The following is a 19,058-nucleotide window of genomic DNA, read 5'->3' on the forward strand; positions in this document are numbered from 1 at the left end:
AAAAAAAAAAAGGCCCCCCACCTCCGATCACTGTGGGTTAGGATTTCAACATATGAACCGGGGGACAGGGTACAAACATTCAGACCGAAGCATAAGTGTTGTTTAGTTAGGCACAGGGTGGGAGTTGGGGGGTCGGGAGGTTACAGCAGTGAACAGAACAGACACAAACCTCTGCTGTCACAGATGAGAGTATTCTAATATGTAAGACAATAAACAAGGTAAATGGGGCCTGGTCTCCATACCTGTGATCCCAACACTCTGGGAGGCCAAGGCTGGAGGATTGCTTGAGCTTAGGAGTTGGAGAACGACCTGGGCGACATAGTGAGACCTCCGTCTGTACAAAAAAATATATATATTTTAAAATTAGTTGGGCATGGTGGCACACATCTATAGTCCCGGCTACACGGGAGGCTGAGGTGGGAGTCACTTGAGCCCAGGAAGTCGAGACTATGGTGAGCCGTGATCATGCCACTGCACTGTAGCCTGGGTGACAGAGCGAGACCATGTCTCAAAATAAATAAATACGCAAATTAATAAATATAAAAATAAATGAGCTAAGTACAGATTCACAATTCCAAATTTTTATAGAAGTCTGAAAACCAGGCCAGGCGCGGTTGCTCACACCTGTAATCCCAGCATTTTGGGATGCTGAAGCGGGTGGATCACCTGAGGTCGGGAGTTCAAGACCAGCCTGGCCAACATGGTGAAACCCTGTCTCTACTAAAAATACAAAAATTAGCTGGGTGTGGTGACGCACGTCTGTAATCCCAGCTACTCGGGAGGCTGAGGCAGGAGAATCACTTGAACCTGGGAGGCGGAGGTTACAGTGAGCCAAGATTACACCACTGCACTCCAGCCTGGGTGACAGAGTGAGACTCCATTTCAAAAAAGAAAAAGAAGTCTGAAAACCAAAATCCTTTCATAACTCATTTATGGCAAAACCTAACCTGAACTGACCTGAGATTATGTATAGCTTCTATTTATTTCACTTGATGTGAATATTCTTGTGTTTTGCTGAAGATAAAGTGATTTGAGGATGTTAGTTCTGGTCCCACTGGGGGTATGAAACACATAGTATTTACAGCCTATTACATTTTAAAATCTGAAAAATCCTGAATTTCCAACTCCAGGATCATGGATTTAGCTAAGGGATCTCTGATATGTTAGATATTGATATGTGATAAGGAGAACACTCAAGCTAAGGAAGGTGATGTGACAACTGTAGGATAGGGACATGGTTTGCAATTTCTTTTTAAGGGATAGGGAGGGTCTTGCTCTGTTTGTTGCTCAGGCTGAGCGACGGGTGGAGTGCAGTGGCATGATCCTAGCTCACTACAGCCTTAAACTTCTGGGATCCAGTGATCCAGTGATCCTCCCAAGTAGCTGGGACTGCAGGCACACACCACCATGCCTGCTAGTTTTTTAAATTTTTAGTAGAGACAATGTCTTGCTATGTTCCCCAGGCTGGTCTTGAACTTCTGGGCTCAAGTGATCCTCCCACTTCGGCCTCCCAAAATGCTGGGATTACAGGTGTGAGCCGCCATGCCTGGGCTATGGTTTGCAATTTTAAAAAAAGTGATCAACGAAGTTCTCTCTGAGACGACACTGGGAGGAAGGGAGCCATGCAAATATGTGGTGGGGAGACCTCCAGGCAAAGGAGGTCTTTGCAGAGCAAGTGTGAAAGGCTTGAGGCGGGAACGTGCCTTCTGTGTTCAGGAAACAGCAAAGTGGCCTGTGTAGCAATTGGCAAAGGGTGAGTGAAGAGGAGACAGAAGAAGAGGAGGTTGGGGAGATGGTGGGGAAGTTGGGGATATGGTGGAGCTTATCGTGGGCCACTGGGGGATAAGATGAGAGCATCAGAGAGCTGATGGCAGAGGAAAGACTGCATCAGGAGGCCCCCTGATTGACTGACCAAGGCTCCTGTGTCCAGAGCTTATACACCTGAGACCTGTGGTCTCTCCGGACGCGCAGCTGTCTCCACTGGGGCCAGGAAGAAAGCAAAGCTTCAGCACAATGGACAGCGCCACCACCCAAACCAGCAGGCCCTGTCCGTGATGCTGATGTGGAGCGCCGGCCAAGAATGGTAAAAGTGGGGGAAGAATCAGGTCCCATTCAGGAGGGTGGTGACAGCAGCCCTGGCCTTGCACCAACTCTCATACTGGGATAGATGATCTTAGGTAGAGAACACAGGCTGGCTTGTACCTGTTTGGGATTGGCTGGGCGTCGTGGCTCACCTCTGCAATCCCGGCACTTTGGGAGGCTGAGCCGGGCGGATCACTTGAGGTCAGGGGTTTGAGACCAGCCTGCCTAACATGGTGAAACACTGTTACTACTAAAAATACAAAAAATTAGTCGGGCATGGTGGCACGTGCCTGTAATCCCAGCTACTCAGGAGGCTGAGGCAGGAGAATCGCTTGAACCCAGGAGGCGGAGGTTGCAGTGAGCTGAGATCGTGCCATTGCACTCCAGCTTGGACAACAAGAGCAAAACTCCATCTCAAAAAAAAAAAAAAAAAAACGAGGCCAGGCGCGGTGGCTCACGCTTGTAATCCCGGCACTTTGGGAGGCCGAGATGGGCAGATCACGAGGTCAGGAGATCGAGACCATCCTGGCTAACACGATGAACCCCCATCTCTACTAAAAATACAAAAAATTAGCCGGTCGTGGTGGCAGGGACCTGTAGTCCCAGCTATACTCGGGAGGCTGAGGCAGGAGAATGGCGTGAACCCGGGAGGCGGAGCTTGCAGTGAGCCGAGATCGCACCACTGCACTCCAGCCTGGGCGACAGAGCGAGACTCCACCTCAAAAAAAAAAAAAAAAAAAAAAAAACGAAAGCCTTCTTGGCTGGGTGCAGTGGCTCACACCTGTAATCCCAACACTATGGGAGGTGTCTAGGTAGGAAGATTGCTTGAACCCAGGAGTTTGAGATCAGCCTAGGCAATGTAGCAAGACCCCCGTCTCGAAAAAATAAAGCGTTTAGGCCAGGAGCAGTGGCTAACGCCTGTAATTCCAACACTTAGGGAGGGTAAGGCGGCAGATCACCTGAGGTCAGGAGTTCAAGACCAGATTGGACAACATGGTGAAACCCCGTCTCTACTAAAAATACAAAAATTAGCCAGGAGTGGCAGCGTGCACCTGTAATCATAGCTACTCAGGAGGCTGAGGCTGGAGAATCACTTGAACTTGGGAGGCAGAGGTTGCAGTGAGCTGAGATCGCACCATTGCACTCCAGCCTGGGTGACAGAGCGAGACGGTCTCAAAAAATAAAAACATAAAAAATTAAACAACAACAACAAAAATCAAAAGCCTTCTCAACATGTCCCTGTGGGTCTCACAGCATCTCAATCTCAAGTTGACCAAAACAGAGCTCTGATTTAGAATGTCACAGCACGACTATCCCAGGCACAGAGCCCTCTCCTGTCTCCTCATGACTCAAGTAAAAGCCAACTTTCTGCCAATGCCTCAGGGCCCTTGAACTTTCTCCACCTGGAATGTTCTTCCACTGCATATTTGCACAATTCACTCCCTGACCTCTCTCAGGCCTTTTCTCAAACGTCACCTTCCCAGCCTGATCCAACCACCCTATTCAAAATTGAAAAAACAACTGGTCTGCCTTCTCAATTCCCTTCGTTGTGCAAATTTCTTTTCTTTTTTCGAGACGGAGTCTCGCTCTGTCACCCGGGCTGGAGTGCAATGGTGCAATCTCAGCTCACTGCAACCTCCGCTTCCCGGGTTCAAGCGATTCTCCTGCCTCAGCCTCCTGAGTAGCTGGGATTACAGACGCCCGCCACCACACCCAGCTAGTTTTTGTATTTTTAGTAGAGATGGGGTTTCACCATGTTGGTCAGGCTGGTCTCAAACTCCCAACATCAGGTTATCTGCCCGCCTCGGCCTCCCACAGTGCTGGGATTACAGGGGTGAGTCACTGTGCCCAGCCCCTTGTGCAGATGTCTTTTTGTGCAAATGCCCCTTTGTGCAAATGCTTGTCGTGTGCTCACACAGTGTTTAAATTCCTCATGATGCTGAGTGGGTCTTTATAGGTCTCCCTCACTTGAATGTCGGCTCCACCAGGACAGAGATTTGGTCTGTTGTCTATTCACTGTGGGGTCTACAGTTACTAGAATAGGCCCTGATACATAGTACGTGCTCAATAAATGTTTGCTAAATGAATGAACTTATTGCTTGAGGATGCCAGTAAACTAAGGATAGGCACAGAGTGACCCCAAGTCACCTAGTTCCTACCCCGTAGCCCCGGGTCCAACCCTACCTGCAGACAGGTACATTCCTCCATGATTCTCCTCTATGGTAAATCTTCTTCTGTCAAGATGTGAAGACAGGCCGGGCACAGTGGCTCACGCCTGTAATCCTAGCACTCTGGGAGGCCAAGACAGGTGGATCACCTGAGATCAGGAGTTTGAGACTAGCCTGGCCAACATAGTGACACCCCATCTCTACTAAAAGACATGCAAAAAAAAAAAAAAAAAAAAAAAAAGCTGGGCATAGTGGCGTGTACCTGTAATCCAAGCTAGCTGGTAGGCTGAAGCAGGACAACTGCTGGAACCTGGGAGGTGGAGGCTGCAGTGAGCCGAGATCGCACCACTGCACTCCAGCCTGGGTGACACAGTGAGACTCCCTCTAAAAAAAAAAAAAAAAAAAAAATATATATATATATATATGAAGACAAAATTCTGATAAGTGAAAGAAGGACTGTGTGCATGAGAGATTTGCCAAATGTCTGCATCTCTGCTGAATATTCTCAACTCGGCCGACATTCATGAGCACCTAGTGTGTACCAGGTGCCATACTAGCAACTGAGGAGCTAGCAGTGACCAAAAATAAAGACCCTATCCTCATGGAACTAGTGGGGAGAGATGCCATCAGATAAATGGATAACGTTAGAAGTGAACGTTATTTAGAGAGAAATAAAGACAGCTGGCCGGGCACGGTGGCTCACGCCTGTTAATTCCAGCACTTTGGAAGGCCAAGGTGGGTGGACGAGGTCAGAAGTTCGAGACCAGCCTTGCCAACATGGAGAAACCCCGTCTCTACTAAAAATACCAAAACTAGCTGGGGGTCGTGGCATGCACCTGTAGTCCCAGCTACTCAGGAGGCTGAGGCAGGAGGATCGCTTGAACCCGGGAGGTGGAGATTGCAGTGAGTTGAGATCGTGCCATTGCACTCCAACCTGGGTGACAGAGCAAGACTCCATCTCGAAAAAACAAACCAACACAACAACAATAACTACAAAAACAAATAATCAGTTAGAGAGTGAAATGTGTGCAATTTTGGGCAGGCAGTCCAGGAGAGCCTCTCTGAGTCTCTGAGTAGATGATATTTTGACCAAAGACCTAAAAAGAGTGGAGGGAAAAAAAAGTTGGCTGGGCGCGGTGGCTCACACCTGTAATCCCAGCACTTTGGGAGGCCAAGGCTGGCAGATCACCTGAGGTCAGAAGTTCGAGACCAGCCTGACCAACATGGAGAAACCCTGTCTCTACTAAAAATACAAAATCAGCCATGCGTGGTGGTGCATGCCTATAATCCCAGCTACTTGGGAGGCTGAGGCAGGAGAATCACTTGAACCTGGGAGACGGAGGTTGCAATGAGCCAAGATCATGCCATTGCACCCCAGCCTGGGCAACAAGAGCAAAACTCTGTCTCAAAAAAGAAAAAAGAAAAAAAAAGCCAGAAGGATATCTGGAAGCTGACTGCTACACACACAAGATCATCAAGTACAAAGGACTTGTGGTGAGGCTGTATTCAGCATGCTCCCATGTATGTAACTATGCTGGACTCTGATGTGGGTGTTACTACTGACTATTTGTGCATTTTTGTTTTGTTTTTGTTGAGCTAGGGTGTTGCTCTGTTGTCCAGGCTGGAGTGCAGTGGCACAATCACTGCTCACTGCGGCTTTGACTTCCTTGGGCTCAAGCAATCCTCCTGCCTCAGACTCCCGAGTAGCTAGGACTACAGGTGCACGCCACCACACCTGGCTAAATTTTTTTTTTTTTTTTGAGACAGAGTCTCGCTCTGTCGCCCAGGCTGGAGTGCAGTGGCATGATCTCGGCTCACTGCAAGCTCCGCCTCCCGGGTTCACGCCATTCTTCTGCCTCCACCTCCCAAGTAGCTGGGACTACAGGTGCCCACCACCATGCCTGGCTAAATTTTTTTTTCTATTTTTAGTAGAGATGGGGTTTCACTGTGTAAGCCAGGATGGTCTTGATCTCCTGACCTCATGATCTGCCCACCTCAGCCTCCCAAAGTGCTGGGATTACAGGCATGAGCCACACCGCGCCCAGTGATATTAAAAATTAGCACCTGGCTAATTTTTAAGTATTTTGTAGAGATGGGGTCTCACTACATTGCCCAGGCTGGTCTTGAACTCTTGGCCTCAAGCAATCCTCCTGCCTTGGCCTCCCAAAGCACTGGGACTACAGACATAAGCCACCATACCAGGCCTGTTTGTGCATCTGGAGTGTTGAAATGTGAGGTGAATCATGGGTTGTGTATCTGCTGGGGGATGGGGACTGAGGTAGGGTGTTTGACAGCGCAGTGTATCGGTGTGCTTCACTGTGTGTGTCTGCGTGTGTAGTGGCAATGTCATAGTTACGTGTTTTGCAAGAGAAAGGGTGTGGGGGATGAATGTGGGACAGAGTTTGTATGGGATGCTTTGTGTCAGGATAGGGCAAGGTTGGAGCATGTGCATGATGGAGATTCTGAAAATAGAATATATTCAGAGATGCCGTGGTGGGTGTGTGTGTGTGTGTGTGTGTGTGTGTGTGTGTGTGTGTGTGTGTAGAAGGGTGTGAGGGTGCCCAGCTGTGTGAGTGGGTGTGTTGGGGGATGTCGTGGAGCTGTTTTCTGGTCCCAGAGGGAGAGAGAAAGCCCAGGAAATCTCACTTTCTCCCTGCCCCTGGGTCTCCAGGCAACGGCACCACTTTGGAGTTACCAGGAGACAAGGTTGCCAGGGCAACACAGGCGTGAGTGGCAGCTTTGGGACGAAGTCTGGGTGAGAAGATCCAGCCAGGGATCACGATCATTCACTTTGTTCCTCCCTTTCTCCCTGTTTCTCATCAATCCCACTTCCCTTCCTTCATTGTCTTAACGAGCCTGTATTTGAGAACCTACAAATGTGCCAGGTGCTATTGTGGGCACTGGAGAACAGAAGTGAACAAGATAAACAATGTCCCTGCTGTATCTCTCCTTCAGTGTTTCAGCTCCTGTCTCTTCGTCTCTCCTGCTCCCTTCTTTGTCCTGCGGTCCTGCCCTCCCCCCGTACCACAAGGCCCCACAGAACCCCTTAGCCAGTGAGGAAGTTGAGAGCCTTCATCTCACAGACTTTCGGGGACGGCTGTGTCCCTGAGCCTGTGTCCCCAGACACACACTCCTGCCCATACTCAGGTGCACAGAAGGACAAGCACACAGCTCATCCCCCTCTTCAATTCTCAGTTGTCATTGGATGACATCAGCAAAACCACACACAAATACATGCCGATCACAATACTCCTCTGAGATATCGTAAGCCCCATTTTACAGGAGGGCAAACTGAGGCTAGGCGACTTTAAAGAATATGTCACTCATTCTGGTCTGCTCCTCCAATTCTTACTCCTTATATTTGTCTCATTAGCTGACAATAACAGTATTCGTGCTGGTTCCCCCAGCAGCCTCCCTTAAGGAAGGGCCTTATTTCCCTATTTCCCTCGAATGCACCCTTTCCTCCGCATAGGTTCTAACCCTTCGCTCATTCCCCAGAGGAATCGAGTTTTGATGGACAGATTCCTAAACCAATAGAGAAACTAAGTGAACTGTACCGAAGCAGCCTCGACTTGGGCGGGACTAAGACTGGGAAAGAGCCACCAATTGGACAGAGCTACGCGGCGAATGGCGGAGACGCTGAGGCGGGTGCTGACCAGGGACGGTGCGGCCTGGTCCGGGGAGGAGAACACGGCTGCCGCCGGACCGCCTTTGCTGCTTCTCGGCGCACCAGGGTCTGGAAAAACAGCGTTGCTATTTGCTGCGGCCCTAGAGGCGGCGGGGGAGGGCCAAGGCCCAGTCCTCTTCCTGACACGGAGGCCTCTACAAAGCCTGCCCCGCGGGACCGGAACGACTCTAGACCCAATGCGACTCCAGGTAACTGTGCGGTGGGAGTGGAGGCGTTCTAGCCAATGGTGGAGTAGATCCGGGACTACTGAGTGACAGGTAGACAAGCCCATGGAGGGGACGGTGGAAGGGCGGGCCAGGGCAGCCACGATGGGGCGGAGTCAGGCAGGCGCAGTGAGGGGTGGCACCACGCGGAGCTTAATTAAGATTGAAGTGAGAGCCCATCCAATGATGGGCGGTGTTAGCAAGAGGCGGTGCCCAGAGGGTGAAGTCAGGCCCATCAAGGGGCGGGGCCAAGCTTGGGTCCATTCAGGACCAGAGTTGGCTCCTGTTGGTGTCAAGGATGAGGTCAGACCGACAATGCAATGCTGGGGGACGGTTTTCCGTGGAAAAACTGCCCTAGAGATTTGGCCAAAAACAAGCAAAAATGACTTGCCCTCAACTAATACTCGGCAGTGATGAGTGCTGGAAAAAGGGACGAATACAAGAATATTTAACCACTCTGAGCTGGTTCATCCCGGAACCAAGGAAAGTATGCAAGGAGGCAGGGTTCTCTTGCAAGCAGTCTGGCTTCTTGTGCTGAATCCGGCCCTTTCCTTCTGTTTCTCCTTCTAGAAGATCCGCTTCCAGTACCCACCCTCAACCCGAGAGCTTTTCCGGCTCCTGTGCTCTGCCCATGAAGCCCCGGGGCCAGCCCCCTCCCTTCTGCTGCTCGATGGCCTAGAAGAGTACCTAGCGGAAGACCCAGAGCCCCAGGAAGCCGCCTACCTCATTGCCTTACTTCTAGACACAGCTGCCCACTTCAGCCACCGGCTTGGGCCTGGCCGGGACTGTGGGCTCATGGTGGCCCTCCAGACCCAGGAGGAGGCAGATAGTGGGGACGTCCTGCACCTGGCACTGCTCCAGCGGTATTTTCCTGCCCAGTGCTGGCTGCAGCCAGATGCACCAGGTCCAGGAGAACACGGCCTCCGAGCCTGCCTGGATCCAGGCGGGCTGGGCCCCAGAACGGAGTGGTGGGTGACTTTCCGATCAGATGGAGAAATGATGATTGCTCCATGGCCCACCCAGGCTGGTGACCCCAGCTCAGGCAAGGGTTCAAGCTCTGGAGGCCAGCCCTGAGCTTTGGTGGGTGACCACCTCTCTGTGTTTCAGTTGCCCATGGCTACTTACCTCAGGGACATATGCAGATCCAAAGACCTAAACAATGTAAAGTGCTTTTTCTCTTTTAAAAGCATAGCATTATCTTGTATCTATTGTACCCAATCAATATATTGTTTAGTTTTGTTGCTTTAAACTTCATAAAAAGAGCTTCAGGCCGGGCGTGGTGGCTCACGCCTGTAATCCCAGCACTTAGGGAGGCTGAGGCAGGCAGGTTACCAGAGGTCAGGAGTTGGGAGACCAGCCTGCCCAACATGATGAAACCCTGTATCAACTAAAAATACAAAAAAAATTAGCTGGGTGTGGTGGCAGGTGCCTGTAATCCTAGCTACTCGGGAGGCTCAGGCAGGAGAATCGCTTGAACCCAGGAGGCGGAGGTTGCAGTGAGCCAAGATTGTGCCATTACACTCCAGCCTGGGCGACAAAGCGAGACTCCATCTCAAAAAAAAAAAAAAAAAAAAGTTTCATGATAAACATAATCTTCTGAGACTTCCTTTTTGCACTCAACGTTGTTACTAAGATTCAGCTACATTTTTTTAGTTCATTCCTTTTTCCGTATTGCATATAATTCCATGGGTGACTATACCCTGATTTCTTCATTAGATTGCCTTATTTACTGCTGTGAACATTCTTGCACACATGTCCTGGCACGTGTGTGTGTTTTCAGGGGCCGAGACAGGTGGATCACCTGAGGTCAGGAGTTGGAGACCAGCCCAGCCAACATGGTGAAACCCCGTCTCTACTAAAAATACAAAACTTAGCCAGGCGTGGTGGCTGGCACCTGTAATCCCAGCTACTTGGGAGGCTGAGACAGGAGAATGCTTGAACCCAGGAGGCAGAGGTTGCAGTGAGCTGAGATCGAGCCACTGCATTCCAGCCTGGGTGATGGAGATGAGACTCCGTCTCAAAAAAAAAAAAAAGGCCGGGCGCAGTGGCTCAAGCCTGTAATCTCAGCACTTTGGGAGGCCGAGACGGGCGGATCACGAGTTCAGGAGATCGAGACCATCCTGGCTAACACGGTGAAACCCTGTCTCTACTAAAAAAATACAAAAAACTAGCCGGTCGAGGTGGCGGGCGCCTGTAGTCCCAGCTACTCGGGAGGCTGAGGCAGGAGAATGGCGTGAACCCAGGAGGCGGAGCTTGCATTGAGCTGAGATCCGGCCCACTGCACTCCAGCCTGGGCGACAGAGCGAGATTCCGTCTTAAAAAAAAAACCAAAAAAAACAGCCAGCCTTGGTGGTGCACGCCAGTAGTCCCAGCTACTCGAAAAGCTGAGGCAGGAGGATCACCTAAGCCCAGGAGGTCAAGGCTGCAGCGAACCATGTTGGAGGTACTGGGCTCCAGCCTATGTAACAGAGACCCTGTCCGTAGTTAAACCAAAACTCCCATTGAGTTACTTGCTGACACCAAGTGTCATCAGAGTACTCTCTTAGAACATGGCCTGATTCAGAATTATTGTTATTATTGTTAGTTGCAGAGACTAGCTAGAGGCCCGTTAAACAGCTTTGCTCTTCCTGGGTGAAGAACTAAACTAAGTTTCTCAGCCTTTCCTGTGACTGGGGTCATGTGACTGTTCCCAGCCAATGAGGTGTGAGAAGAAAAGAGGAAGTCCATTTCCGGGCCAGATCCCTCAAATGGCCCATTGAGGGTCATTGCTGCCCGTTTTCTTCCCTTGCTGACTGGCAGTTTGTAGAATAGAGGATCCATCTAAGTACCCTAAGAGAAGGTAGAGCTACAGACTGGAAGAGTCTTATCCTCTGACTCATCCTGTGGATGGCTGCCCATTTGAGCTGAGTTAGGAGAGAGAAATCACTTAGTGTGGTAAGCCACTAAGATTTAGGAGCTGTTTAACATATTATTTTATGTTATGATTAGTATTCAGATTACAGGTTCAGCTTCTGAATAAGCTCAAGAACTTTAACTTCTACCCCATGGCCTATGCCCAGGGGAAGATGGGACTTACAGGGTGTTTGTAAAAATCATGGTAGAAAAACTTACATACATATGTATATAAAGATAGATAGATTAAAAAAAAAAAAAAACTATACATATTTAAAGATACTGCAAGGTTGTGATTTCCTGAGCAGGATGGACTGGGCAGACAAAATCAGCAATGCCCCTACTCCTGAGAGAGGCCTCGCCCTCCCTGTTCAGTAAGTCTTGAGTCTGCAACTGGCTCTCTGAGTCATGTTGGATCCCCGATCATCTGCAGCCTGGTGTCCTAAGAGCAAGCCACATAGCTAGGGGGCAGAGGCTCAGTGGCTGGGATAAGGCTGTTCTCATAAGGTTTGGAGTAGGGGCCATCGGATAAGCCCCCTTGGGCTCCCTGGGAGTCCCCTGAGCTATAGTCAGTTGAGATGCCAGAGTCAGATACGACAAGGTACAGGTACTTTAGGTGGGGTGGGGTAGAGGGCAGCTCAGGGGACAGTGCCCATGGACGCAAGAGCTGGGAGCTGGGGTCCAGGATGGTGTACTCGAAGCTGGCAGCAGAGGCTCCCTCTGGGCTAGGCTTCGAGGCCAAAGCAGATGAGCAGGAGGATGCTTCTGAGCCTTCATCCATGGCCACTGTGTCCACACTGCCATCAGGCCCTGGGAGGTCCTCACTGGGCGGGTTCCGGGGCAGCAACCATTTGTCCAGCACCAGATAGGTATCCTGGGCATGCCCACTGCCCACCGGCTCCAGCAGGGGGCCCTCATCATCTGTCCCCGGCTCCACTGCCTGCATCGTCCCCCAGCAGCGCTCTGAGAGGACTTCCAGGGAGGCAGGTGGGTCCTCTGTGAAGGGGGTGCAGGGGCTCCACCACAGGCAGCCATCGTTCTGGTACAGCCACAGCTGAAGAAATAGCACCAACCTGCTCAGAGAGGCCTGCAGTTTGGCTGCAAGAAGCAGGGAAGCCCAGGCACTGAGGGGACAACCAGGTCACCTACCTGGAAGTTACCCTTGTGGGTGGTGAAGAGGCCTTCAAACTCGCTCTCTGGGCTCGGGATGCCAGGCCAGATCTTCTGCTTCAGAGCCCTGTTGAAGCCGATAGAAACAGTTATATAGATATGACTCATTGAACACTCACCAATACCCCCTCCACTCCCAGTCATAGGGGCACAGATACTCCTAGTCCCTGTGATCACAATGGAGGCAGAGGAGTGCATTAGGGCTGGGGGACAGGGGTTTTGACTGAAGCATCAGCAAGGCCCTACAAAAGGGTAACTGGAACAGGGTATTGAAGGGTGCATAGGAGTTCAATATACCTTGGTCATTCTCCCTTTAATCCTGGCTATGGCCAGGTGCAGTGGCTTACACCAGCACTGTAATCCCAGCACTTTGGGAGGCTGAGGTGGGAGGATCACTTGAACCCAGGAGTTCAAGGCCACCCTGGAAAACATAGTGAGACCCCATCTCTAAAAAAAACAAAAAAAAAAAATCAAAAATCCAAAACCCTGGCCCAGACTTTTCCAGGAGGTCCATGATGTCACTTCATAGATAAATGTTATGTTACCTTCTGGAGTAATGAGAGAAGGCATTCAGAATAAAATCCAAGCTGGGCACGGTTGCTCATGCCTATAATCCCAGTGCTTTGAGAGGCTGATGTGAGCAGATCACCTGAGGTCAGGAGTTCTACACCAGCCTGGTCAACATGGTAGAATCCCGTCTCTACTAAAACTACAAAATTAGCAGGGCATGCACGCCTGTGATCCCAGCTACTCGGGCAGTTGAGGCAGGAGAATCGCTTGAACCAGGAGGTGGAGATTGCAATGAGCCAAGACTGCTGCACTGCACTCCAGCCTGGGCAACAAGAGTGACTCTGTCTCAAAAACAACAACAACAACAAAAATCCAAACTCCTCCCCACAACCCTGCAGAAGGCCCTGGATTATATGACCCCTGTCACCTCCTCATCTCAACATCTGCCACACCCCCTTACATACTGCTCTAGCCATGTGGCAATTCATTTTTTTTTTTTTTTTTTTTTTTTGAGACGGAGTTTCACTCTTGTTGCCCAGGCTGGAGAGCAATGGTGCAATCTCGGCTCACCCACAACCTCCACGTCCCGGGTTCAAGCGTTTCTCCTGCCTCAGCCTCTCGAGTAGCTGGAATTACAGACGTAATGTGCCACCACGCTTGGCTAATTTTGTATTTTTAGTAGAGACAGGGTTTCTCCATGTTGGTCAGGCTGGTTGCAAACTGCGAACCTCAGGTGATCCGTCTGCCTCGGCATCCCAAAGTGCTGGGATTACAGGCGTGAGTCACCGCACCTGGCCCTGCGGCCCTGCCATGTGGCAATTCTTGAAGCTGGCTGAATGTTCCAATCTCATTCCCACCTCAGGGCCTTTGCACCTGCCATTTCTTCTCCCCACTTTTCAAGCAGCTGCTTCCTTCCAACCTTCAGGTTTCCACTCTGATGTCACCTCCTCCTGGAGGCCTTCCCTGATCATCCTGTCATGTCCCCACATCCTGTTTGTTTCTTCGATATCACTCATTATAATTTATCATCAAATATTTCTTGGGTCCCTTGTTTGTTGACTTGAGATCCACAAGGTCAGAGACTTGTGGTCAGGCTCTGGCTTGTTCTGCATTCTCTCTCCAGTGCCTGGCACATGTTTGGCACTCAGTATGTATTTTTCAACCAAGTAAATGAACAGGGCCATGAAAGACAACTAGCAGATTGCTTAGCGGACAAGGCAGGAAGGGTATTTCACACAGAGGGAACAGGATGGGCAAAAGCTTGGGGGTGTGAAACCACCTGGTGTGTGCTTGGAATTACAAATACCTCAGAATGGTTGGTCTGATCATAGTGTCTGAGGAGCTTGACTGCAGGGGTGGGAGGCATTCAGGGGCTTAAATTCTTTCACTAAATTCATCTAGTTGATTTTACAAAGGTGATGACATTGGGGAAAGGAACTAGCAAAGGGACCCAAGAAATGGCAGCCCCTGATGTAGAAGGAAAATCAGGTGAAAGTCCCCAAGAGCAGAAAATGTTAACATTCTGGTCTAGTCTGGCATGCATCCCAGCCCTGCCACTGACGTGACTCCTTACTGCATGACCTTGGGCAAGTGCGTGTCTCTCTCTGAGCCTAGGTTTCCATAGTGAAAGAGGACCGTTGGCGAGGAGGAGTCTGGGCCCAGCGCCCGAATGGGGAGCTCACCGGCGGTGGGACAGCAGGGCGAGCACGGTCAGCAGCACCAGGATGAGCACGAGGATGAGGGAGAGCGTCAGGATGAGGGGGTCCAGGTCTGAGAGACGGGGAGGAAGTCAGGGCGGTGGGCTTGCCCCGTGGTTCGCCCCGGCTCCTCCTACACCCCTGCCTGGAGCCTCACCGCTAGGCGTCAGCAGCGACACAGGCTCCGACCAGGCGCTCCAGAAGCCGCCGAAGCTCGGCTCAGCCATACGCGCGCGGACGGCGAAGGTGTAGCGCGTCCGGCCCCTCAGGTTGCTCAGCACACATTCGGTGCGGCCCTCCAGGATCTCCACCTGGGGGCGGAACCAGGGCGAGGGAGGCGAGTCAGACAAAAATAGAGCACGTGGGGGCGGGCCCTGGTAGAACCGAGCCAATCAGGGGAAGGAAAAACGGTGCCCTAGAATCGCAATTGGACCAATAAGAGTAGGGGGAGGAGCCCAAGAAAACTCGGGGCCAATCAAAGAGAGAGACTCTGGTACCAAGGGGCGGGACCCGGGTAATTTAATAACTGGGCTAGCAGGCGAAAAGGGAGCCGGGCGCTAAAGGGGTCTAGGGTTACGGGCCAGAGGGAGAAGGGGTTGGGGTTCAGCAGGCTTGCGAGGACATTAGGAAAGGGGGCGTGTCTATGGGCGTGGAACGGTCTTCAGCACCAGGGTAATGGGATGTGGGATGTCACGGACCGGCCCTGGAGGCGGCACCGGGTGCGACCTCGAGAGGCGTGGCTGGGCAGTAGTCAGTGGAGCTTTGGGGGCTGGGCCGTAGGGGCTGGCCTCACCCTCTGCACGCTCCCTGCGCCGTTGCCGGCCGAGACGTCCACCTCGTAGCGGATGTGGGACGTCATGGGTGCCTCAGGCGGCGGGAGCCAGCGCAACACTATGTGGCCGCCCTCGTCAGCCAGCCGCGCCACCAGCCCCACGGGGGCGTCCAGGAGCACTGCAGGCATGGGGGTTGGTCAGGTGGGCGAGGACCGAGACCCCTCTCCTCCGATCACTCTTCCATTCCCAGAGCACGTACCTACTTCATTGATGTGGATGATACGGTGATATCGCGGAGCGCCGGAGGCTGCTGTGACGCGCAACTCTAGGGGCACGAAGCTCGACGTGTCGGCTGTAGGCAGCGAACACCAGAAGCGCACCGCACCACGAGCCGTGGGAGCCTGGTGCAGGCGACAAAGCTTCCATGGCTCATCCCTGTGCGCCCAGGGACCCGGGAGGGAAGGGAGCAAGTTGGGAGTGTGGACCGGGGAGTTTGCGTTCCCGGCCTGTGGGGGACTGTGTGTGTGTATGTCTCGCCTTGTGTGTGTGACAAGGTGTTCCTTTGTCGCCCAGGCTGGAGTACAGTGGCGCTATCATGGCTCACTGCAGCCTCAAATTCTGGGGCTTAAGGAATCTTCCCACCTCAGCTTTCCAAGTATTTGAGACCACAGACACGCGCCACCACGCCGGGTTATTTTTTGTTGTTGTTGTTGTTTTGTGTTTTTTGAGACGGAGAGTTTCACTCTCGTTGCCCAGGCTGGAGTGCAATGGCGCTATCTCGGCTCATCGCAACCTCCGCCTCCCGGGTTCAAGCGATTCTCCTGCCTCAGACTCCCAAGTAGCTGGGATTACAGACATGCACCACCAGGCCCGCCTAATTTTGTATTTTTAGTAGAGACAGGGTTTCTCCATGTTGGCCGGGCTGGTCTCAAACTCCCGACCTCAGGTGATCCGCCCGCCTTGGCCTCCCAAAGTGCTGGGATTACAGGCGTGAGCCACCGCGCCCACTCTTTTTTTTTTTTTTTGAGATGAAGTCTCGCTCTATCGCCCAGGTTGGAGTGCAGTGGCGCGATCTCGGCTCACTGCAATCTCCGCCTCCTGGGTTCAAGCGATTCTCCTGCCTCAGCCTCCCGAGTAGCTGGAACTACAGGCGCCCGCCACCACGCCTGGCTAATTTTTTGTATTTTTAGTAGAGACGGGGTTTCACCGTGTTAGCCAGGATGGTCTCGATCTCCTGACCTCGTGATCCGCCCGCCTCGGCCTCCCAGAGTGCTGGGATTAGAGGCTTGGGCCACCGCGCCGGGCATTTTTTTTTTTTTTTTTTTTTAAGAGACGGGGATATCGCTGTGTTGCCCTTTCTAGTCTTGAACTCCTGGGCTCAAGCAATTCTCCCGCCTCGACCTCCCAAAGAGTTGGTATTACAGTCATGAGTCACTGCTGGTCTCCTTTTGGATACTACCTCGAGAGGGCGTCCCAGCGCCGATGTAGTAACGCCTAACCCTCGAGTTGGAGGCGTTGTTATCCCAGCCTGATGTTTGGGGTCGCGTTCCAGCGGTGATCGCGGGAGTGTTCGCGCCCCGGCCCATACGGGGCGTGCCAGCCCTGGACCCGCAGGGTTCCCTCCAGTGACCACGACTGGAGGCGCCTTCGGGCCTCAAACAGCCGGGGACTTCCGAGGCTACGACCTCCAAGGAGCTCTGCCCCACCCGCTCCCTCCGCCCGAGGAGGCGCCCGCCGGATCGGACTCACTCGAGGTGGTAGGAGAAGCTGTAGTTGTCTGGGCTCACCGCAGCACTCGCCGCTTCCTCCCAGAAACACACCAAGTCCTCCAACCGCTCGGTGAAGCACAGAAGCTCTTCGGGTCCGCGGGCCACCAGCAAGGCCGCTGGGGAGGGGCGACAAAGGAAGGGCATGGGGGTCTGAGCTCTGTCCTCGGAAGACAGCCCCCTCCTCTTCCCTCCCGCAGCCTGGGCGGACCCGATAAGAAAAAAGCCCCGCCCTGACATCTTCCCAAGCGGGGCCCTTGGAGGGGTCCGCAGAGGTGGTGGCCCCCTAATTCCCAGAGGCAAGTTGCTCGCCTTACAGTCCCCCGCCGTCACCACTCGCGCACACCTGCCCACCCTGCGGCCAGCTGAGCTGGTCGCGGAGTTCAAGACCTTGAGCTCGCGGCTGCCAGCCCCGCCCCAGCCTAGGACTCGCGCGCGGCTGGGGGTGTGTGCGGAGAGGCGGGCCCCCTATCGGCCCCGGCAGGCTCCCCGCCGACCGATAGCGCCAACCGTGTACCCCGCCTCCCTCCCTCCACCGGGCCGGGCAAGTGATCTGGCGCCCTCAGGCAAACCGTGTTTACAGTAACCTGTGGCTTGGCCCCTCGAACTCGGACCTGGGCTTTATCCTCCCTCCCCTAGGGAGGGTCGTCTGGGTGCCCACCCCCCAGGGACCTTAGCACCAAGCCTGCGCCCTTAGGATTTAGCATGTCCCAGACTCCCTGAAAAGGTAAAACGGGAACCGTAAGCCTACTCTAGCTCTTCCCCAGGACGCGATCAGGAGTCTTGAATCCTAACATGTCCCACCCCACCCCCGCCCATCCAGGACCCAGTCTAAGGGTTCAGATGCCAGCTTGGCCCCCAGGACCCGGTCTGGAAGTCCAGAAATAGGCATAGCCGCCAGGACCTAGGTTGGGAGTTCAGGCCCCAGTATGGTTCTGCAGGCTCCAGTGTAGGGGTCCACACGCAGTTCATCCTTACCTTTGCTCTCGAACTTGGGGTCCGGGAGGTTGGGCGGGGGCGCCCAGGCGGCCCCAGCGAGCAGGAGACAAAGGGAGCCGACCTGGGGCCACAAGGACGCCCCGAGGTGGTCCATGATACAGCCCCCGCCACGGGGAGCCCAGGGCTCCTGCCCCTCTGTCCCCCGCCCCTGGCACAGTCCACAGCTGGGTCAGCAGCTGCCTCCGCCGGACGCAGCTGACCAGGCCCTTCCCTACCAGGCGCCTCTAAGTGGCAGATCCCCGAGGGGGCGGGGCCAAGACAGCCTGGGTAGAGATAAGTGTCTGGCGGGAGGGGGCAGGGGCCCTTCCCGGGCCCAGAGGCCGCTTGGGTGCAGGGGAGGGAGTTGGGCTGCAACACCTCCCGTTCTGGCTTCAGACATCCTTTTTTTTTTGCTATGTGGCCCTGGACAGGTGACTTACCTTACCTGAGCTTCAGACTTCTCATCTGTAAAATCTAGCCTGGCACATAGCAAACATTCCAAAAAATGTATCTACTGATTTTATCGCAGAAATCAGCATCTCTTTCCAGCCTGGAAATAATTCTTTCTTTCTTTCTTTCTTTCTTTCCTTCCTTCCTTCTTTCTTTCTTTCCTTTCTTTTTTCTTTCCTTTCTTTCTTTCTCTCTGTCTTTTCTTTCTTTCTTTCATTCCTTTCGTTTCTTTCTTTCTTTCCTTCCTTCTTTCTTTCTTTCCTTTCTCTCTCCTTCCTTCCTTCCTTTCTTCCTTCCTTCCCTTCCTCCCTCCCTCCCTCCTTCCTTCCTTCCTTCTTTCTTTCCTTCTTTCTCTCTCCTTCCTTCCTTCTTTCTTTGCTTCTTTCTCTTTCCTTCCTTCCTTTCTTTCTTCCCTCCCTCCCTCCCCTCCCTTCTTTCTTTCTTTCTTTCTTTCTTTCTTTCTTTCTTTCTTTCTTTCTTTCTTTCTTTCTTTCTTTCTTTCTCTTTCTTTCCTTCCTTCCTTCCTTTTCTCCCCTTCCTTCCTTCCTTCCTTCCTTCCTTCCTTCCTTCCTTCCTTCCTTCCTTCCTTCCTTCCTTTTCTCTCTCTCTTTCTGCCTCAGTCAGGGTGTTGCTCTGTCACCCAGGCTGCAGTGCAGTGGCACAATCATAGCTCACTGCAGC

The 19,058-nt window shown here is 52.6% G+C and overlaps 2 protein-coding genes and 1 long non-coding RNA gene across 4 annotated transcripts; 1 reads left to right on the forward strand and 2 right to left on the reverse strand.

Moving 5' to 3' along the window:
- Positions 1-203: 203 nt before the first annotated feature.
- LOC135968473 (uncharacterized) lies at positions 204-8,118 on the reverse strand. The gene is made up of 3 exons (XR_010583313.2): positions 7,808-8,118; positions 4,513-4,634; positions 204-334 (listed from the first exon to the last, which is right to left on the reverse strand). It is a non-coding gene; the product is annotated as an uncharacterized lncRNA (long non-coding RNA).
- Positions 7,863-9,747, forward strand: SWSAP1 (SWIM-type zinc finger 7 associated protein 1). Its single transcript, XM_005588033.5, has 2 exons — positions 7,863-8,126; positions 8,712-9,747. Exons 1-2 carry the CDS (start codon positions 7,878-7,880, stop codon positions 9,213-9,215), a joined length of 753 nt encoding a protein of 250 aa, XP_005588090.3. The 5' UTR covers positions 7,863-7,877; the 3' UTR covers positions 9,216-9,747.
- Positions 9,748-11,089: 1,342 nt separating this feature from the next.
- On the reverse strand, positions 11,090-18,156 carry EPOR (erythropoietin receptor). Of its 2 annotated transcripts, none has more exons than XM_005588034.5 (8): positions 17,928-18,156; positions 16,933-17,068; positions 15,443-15,618; positions 15,204-15,361; positions 14,568-14,721; positions 14,396-14,483; positions 12,183-12,270; positions 11,090-12,087 (listed from the first exon to the last, which is right to left on the reverse strand). In XM_005588034.5, exons 1-8 carry the CDS (start codon positions 18,040-18,042, stop codon positions 11,476-11,478), a joined length of 1,527 nt encoding a protein of 508 aa, XP_005588091.3. In that variant the 5' UTR covers positions 18,043-18,156; the 3' UTR covers positions 11,090-11,475. The 2 variants fall into 2 exon arrangements, with proteins under 2 accessions (XP_005588091.3, XP_073882071.1); XM_074025970.1 differs by having other exon boundaries at positions 11,090-12,106.
- Positions 18,157-19,058: the final 902 nt, after the last annotated feature.

The sequence above is a fragment of the Macaca fascicularis genome, chromosome 19, assembly GCF_037993035.2.
Source record: "Macaca fascicularis isolate 582-1 chromosome 19, T2T-MFA8v1.1".
Lineage (NCBI taxonomy): Eukaryota > Metazoa > Chordata > Mammalia > Primates > Cercopithecidae > Macaca > Macaca fascicularis.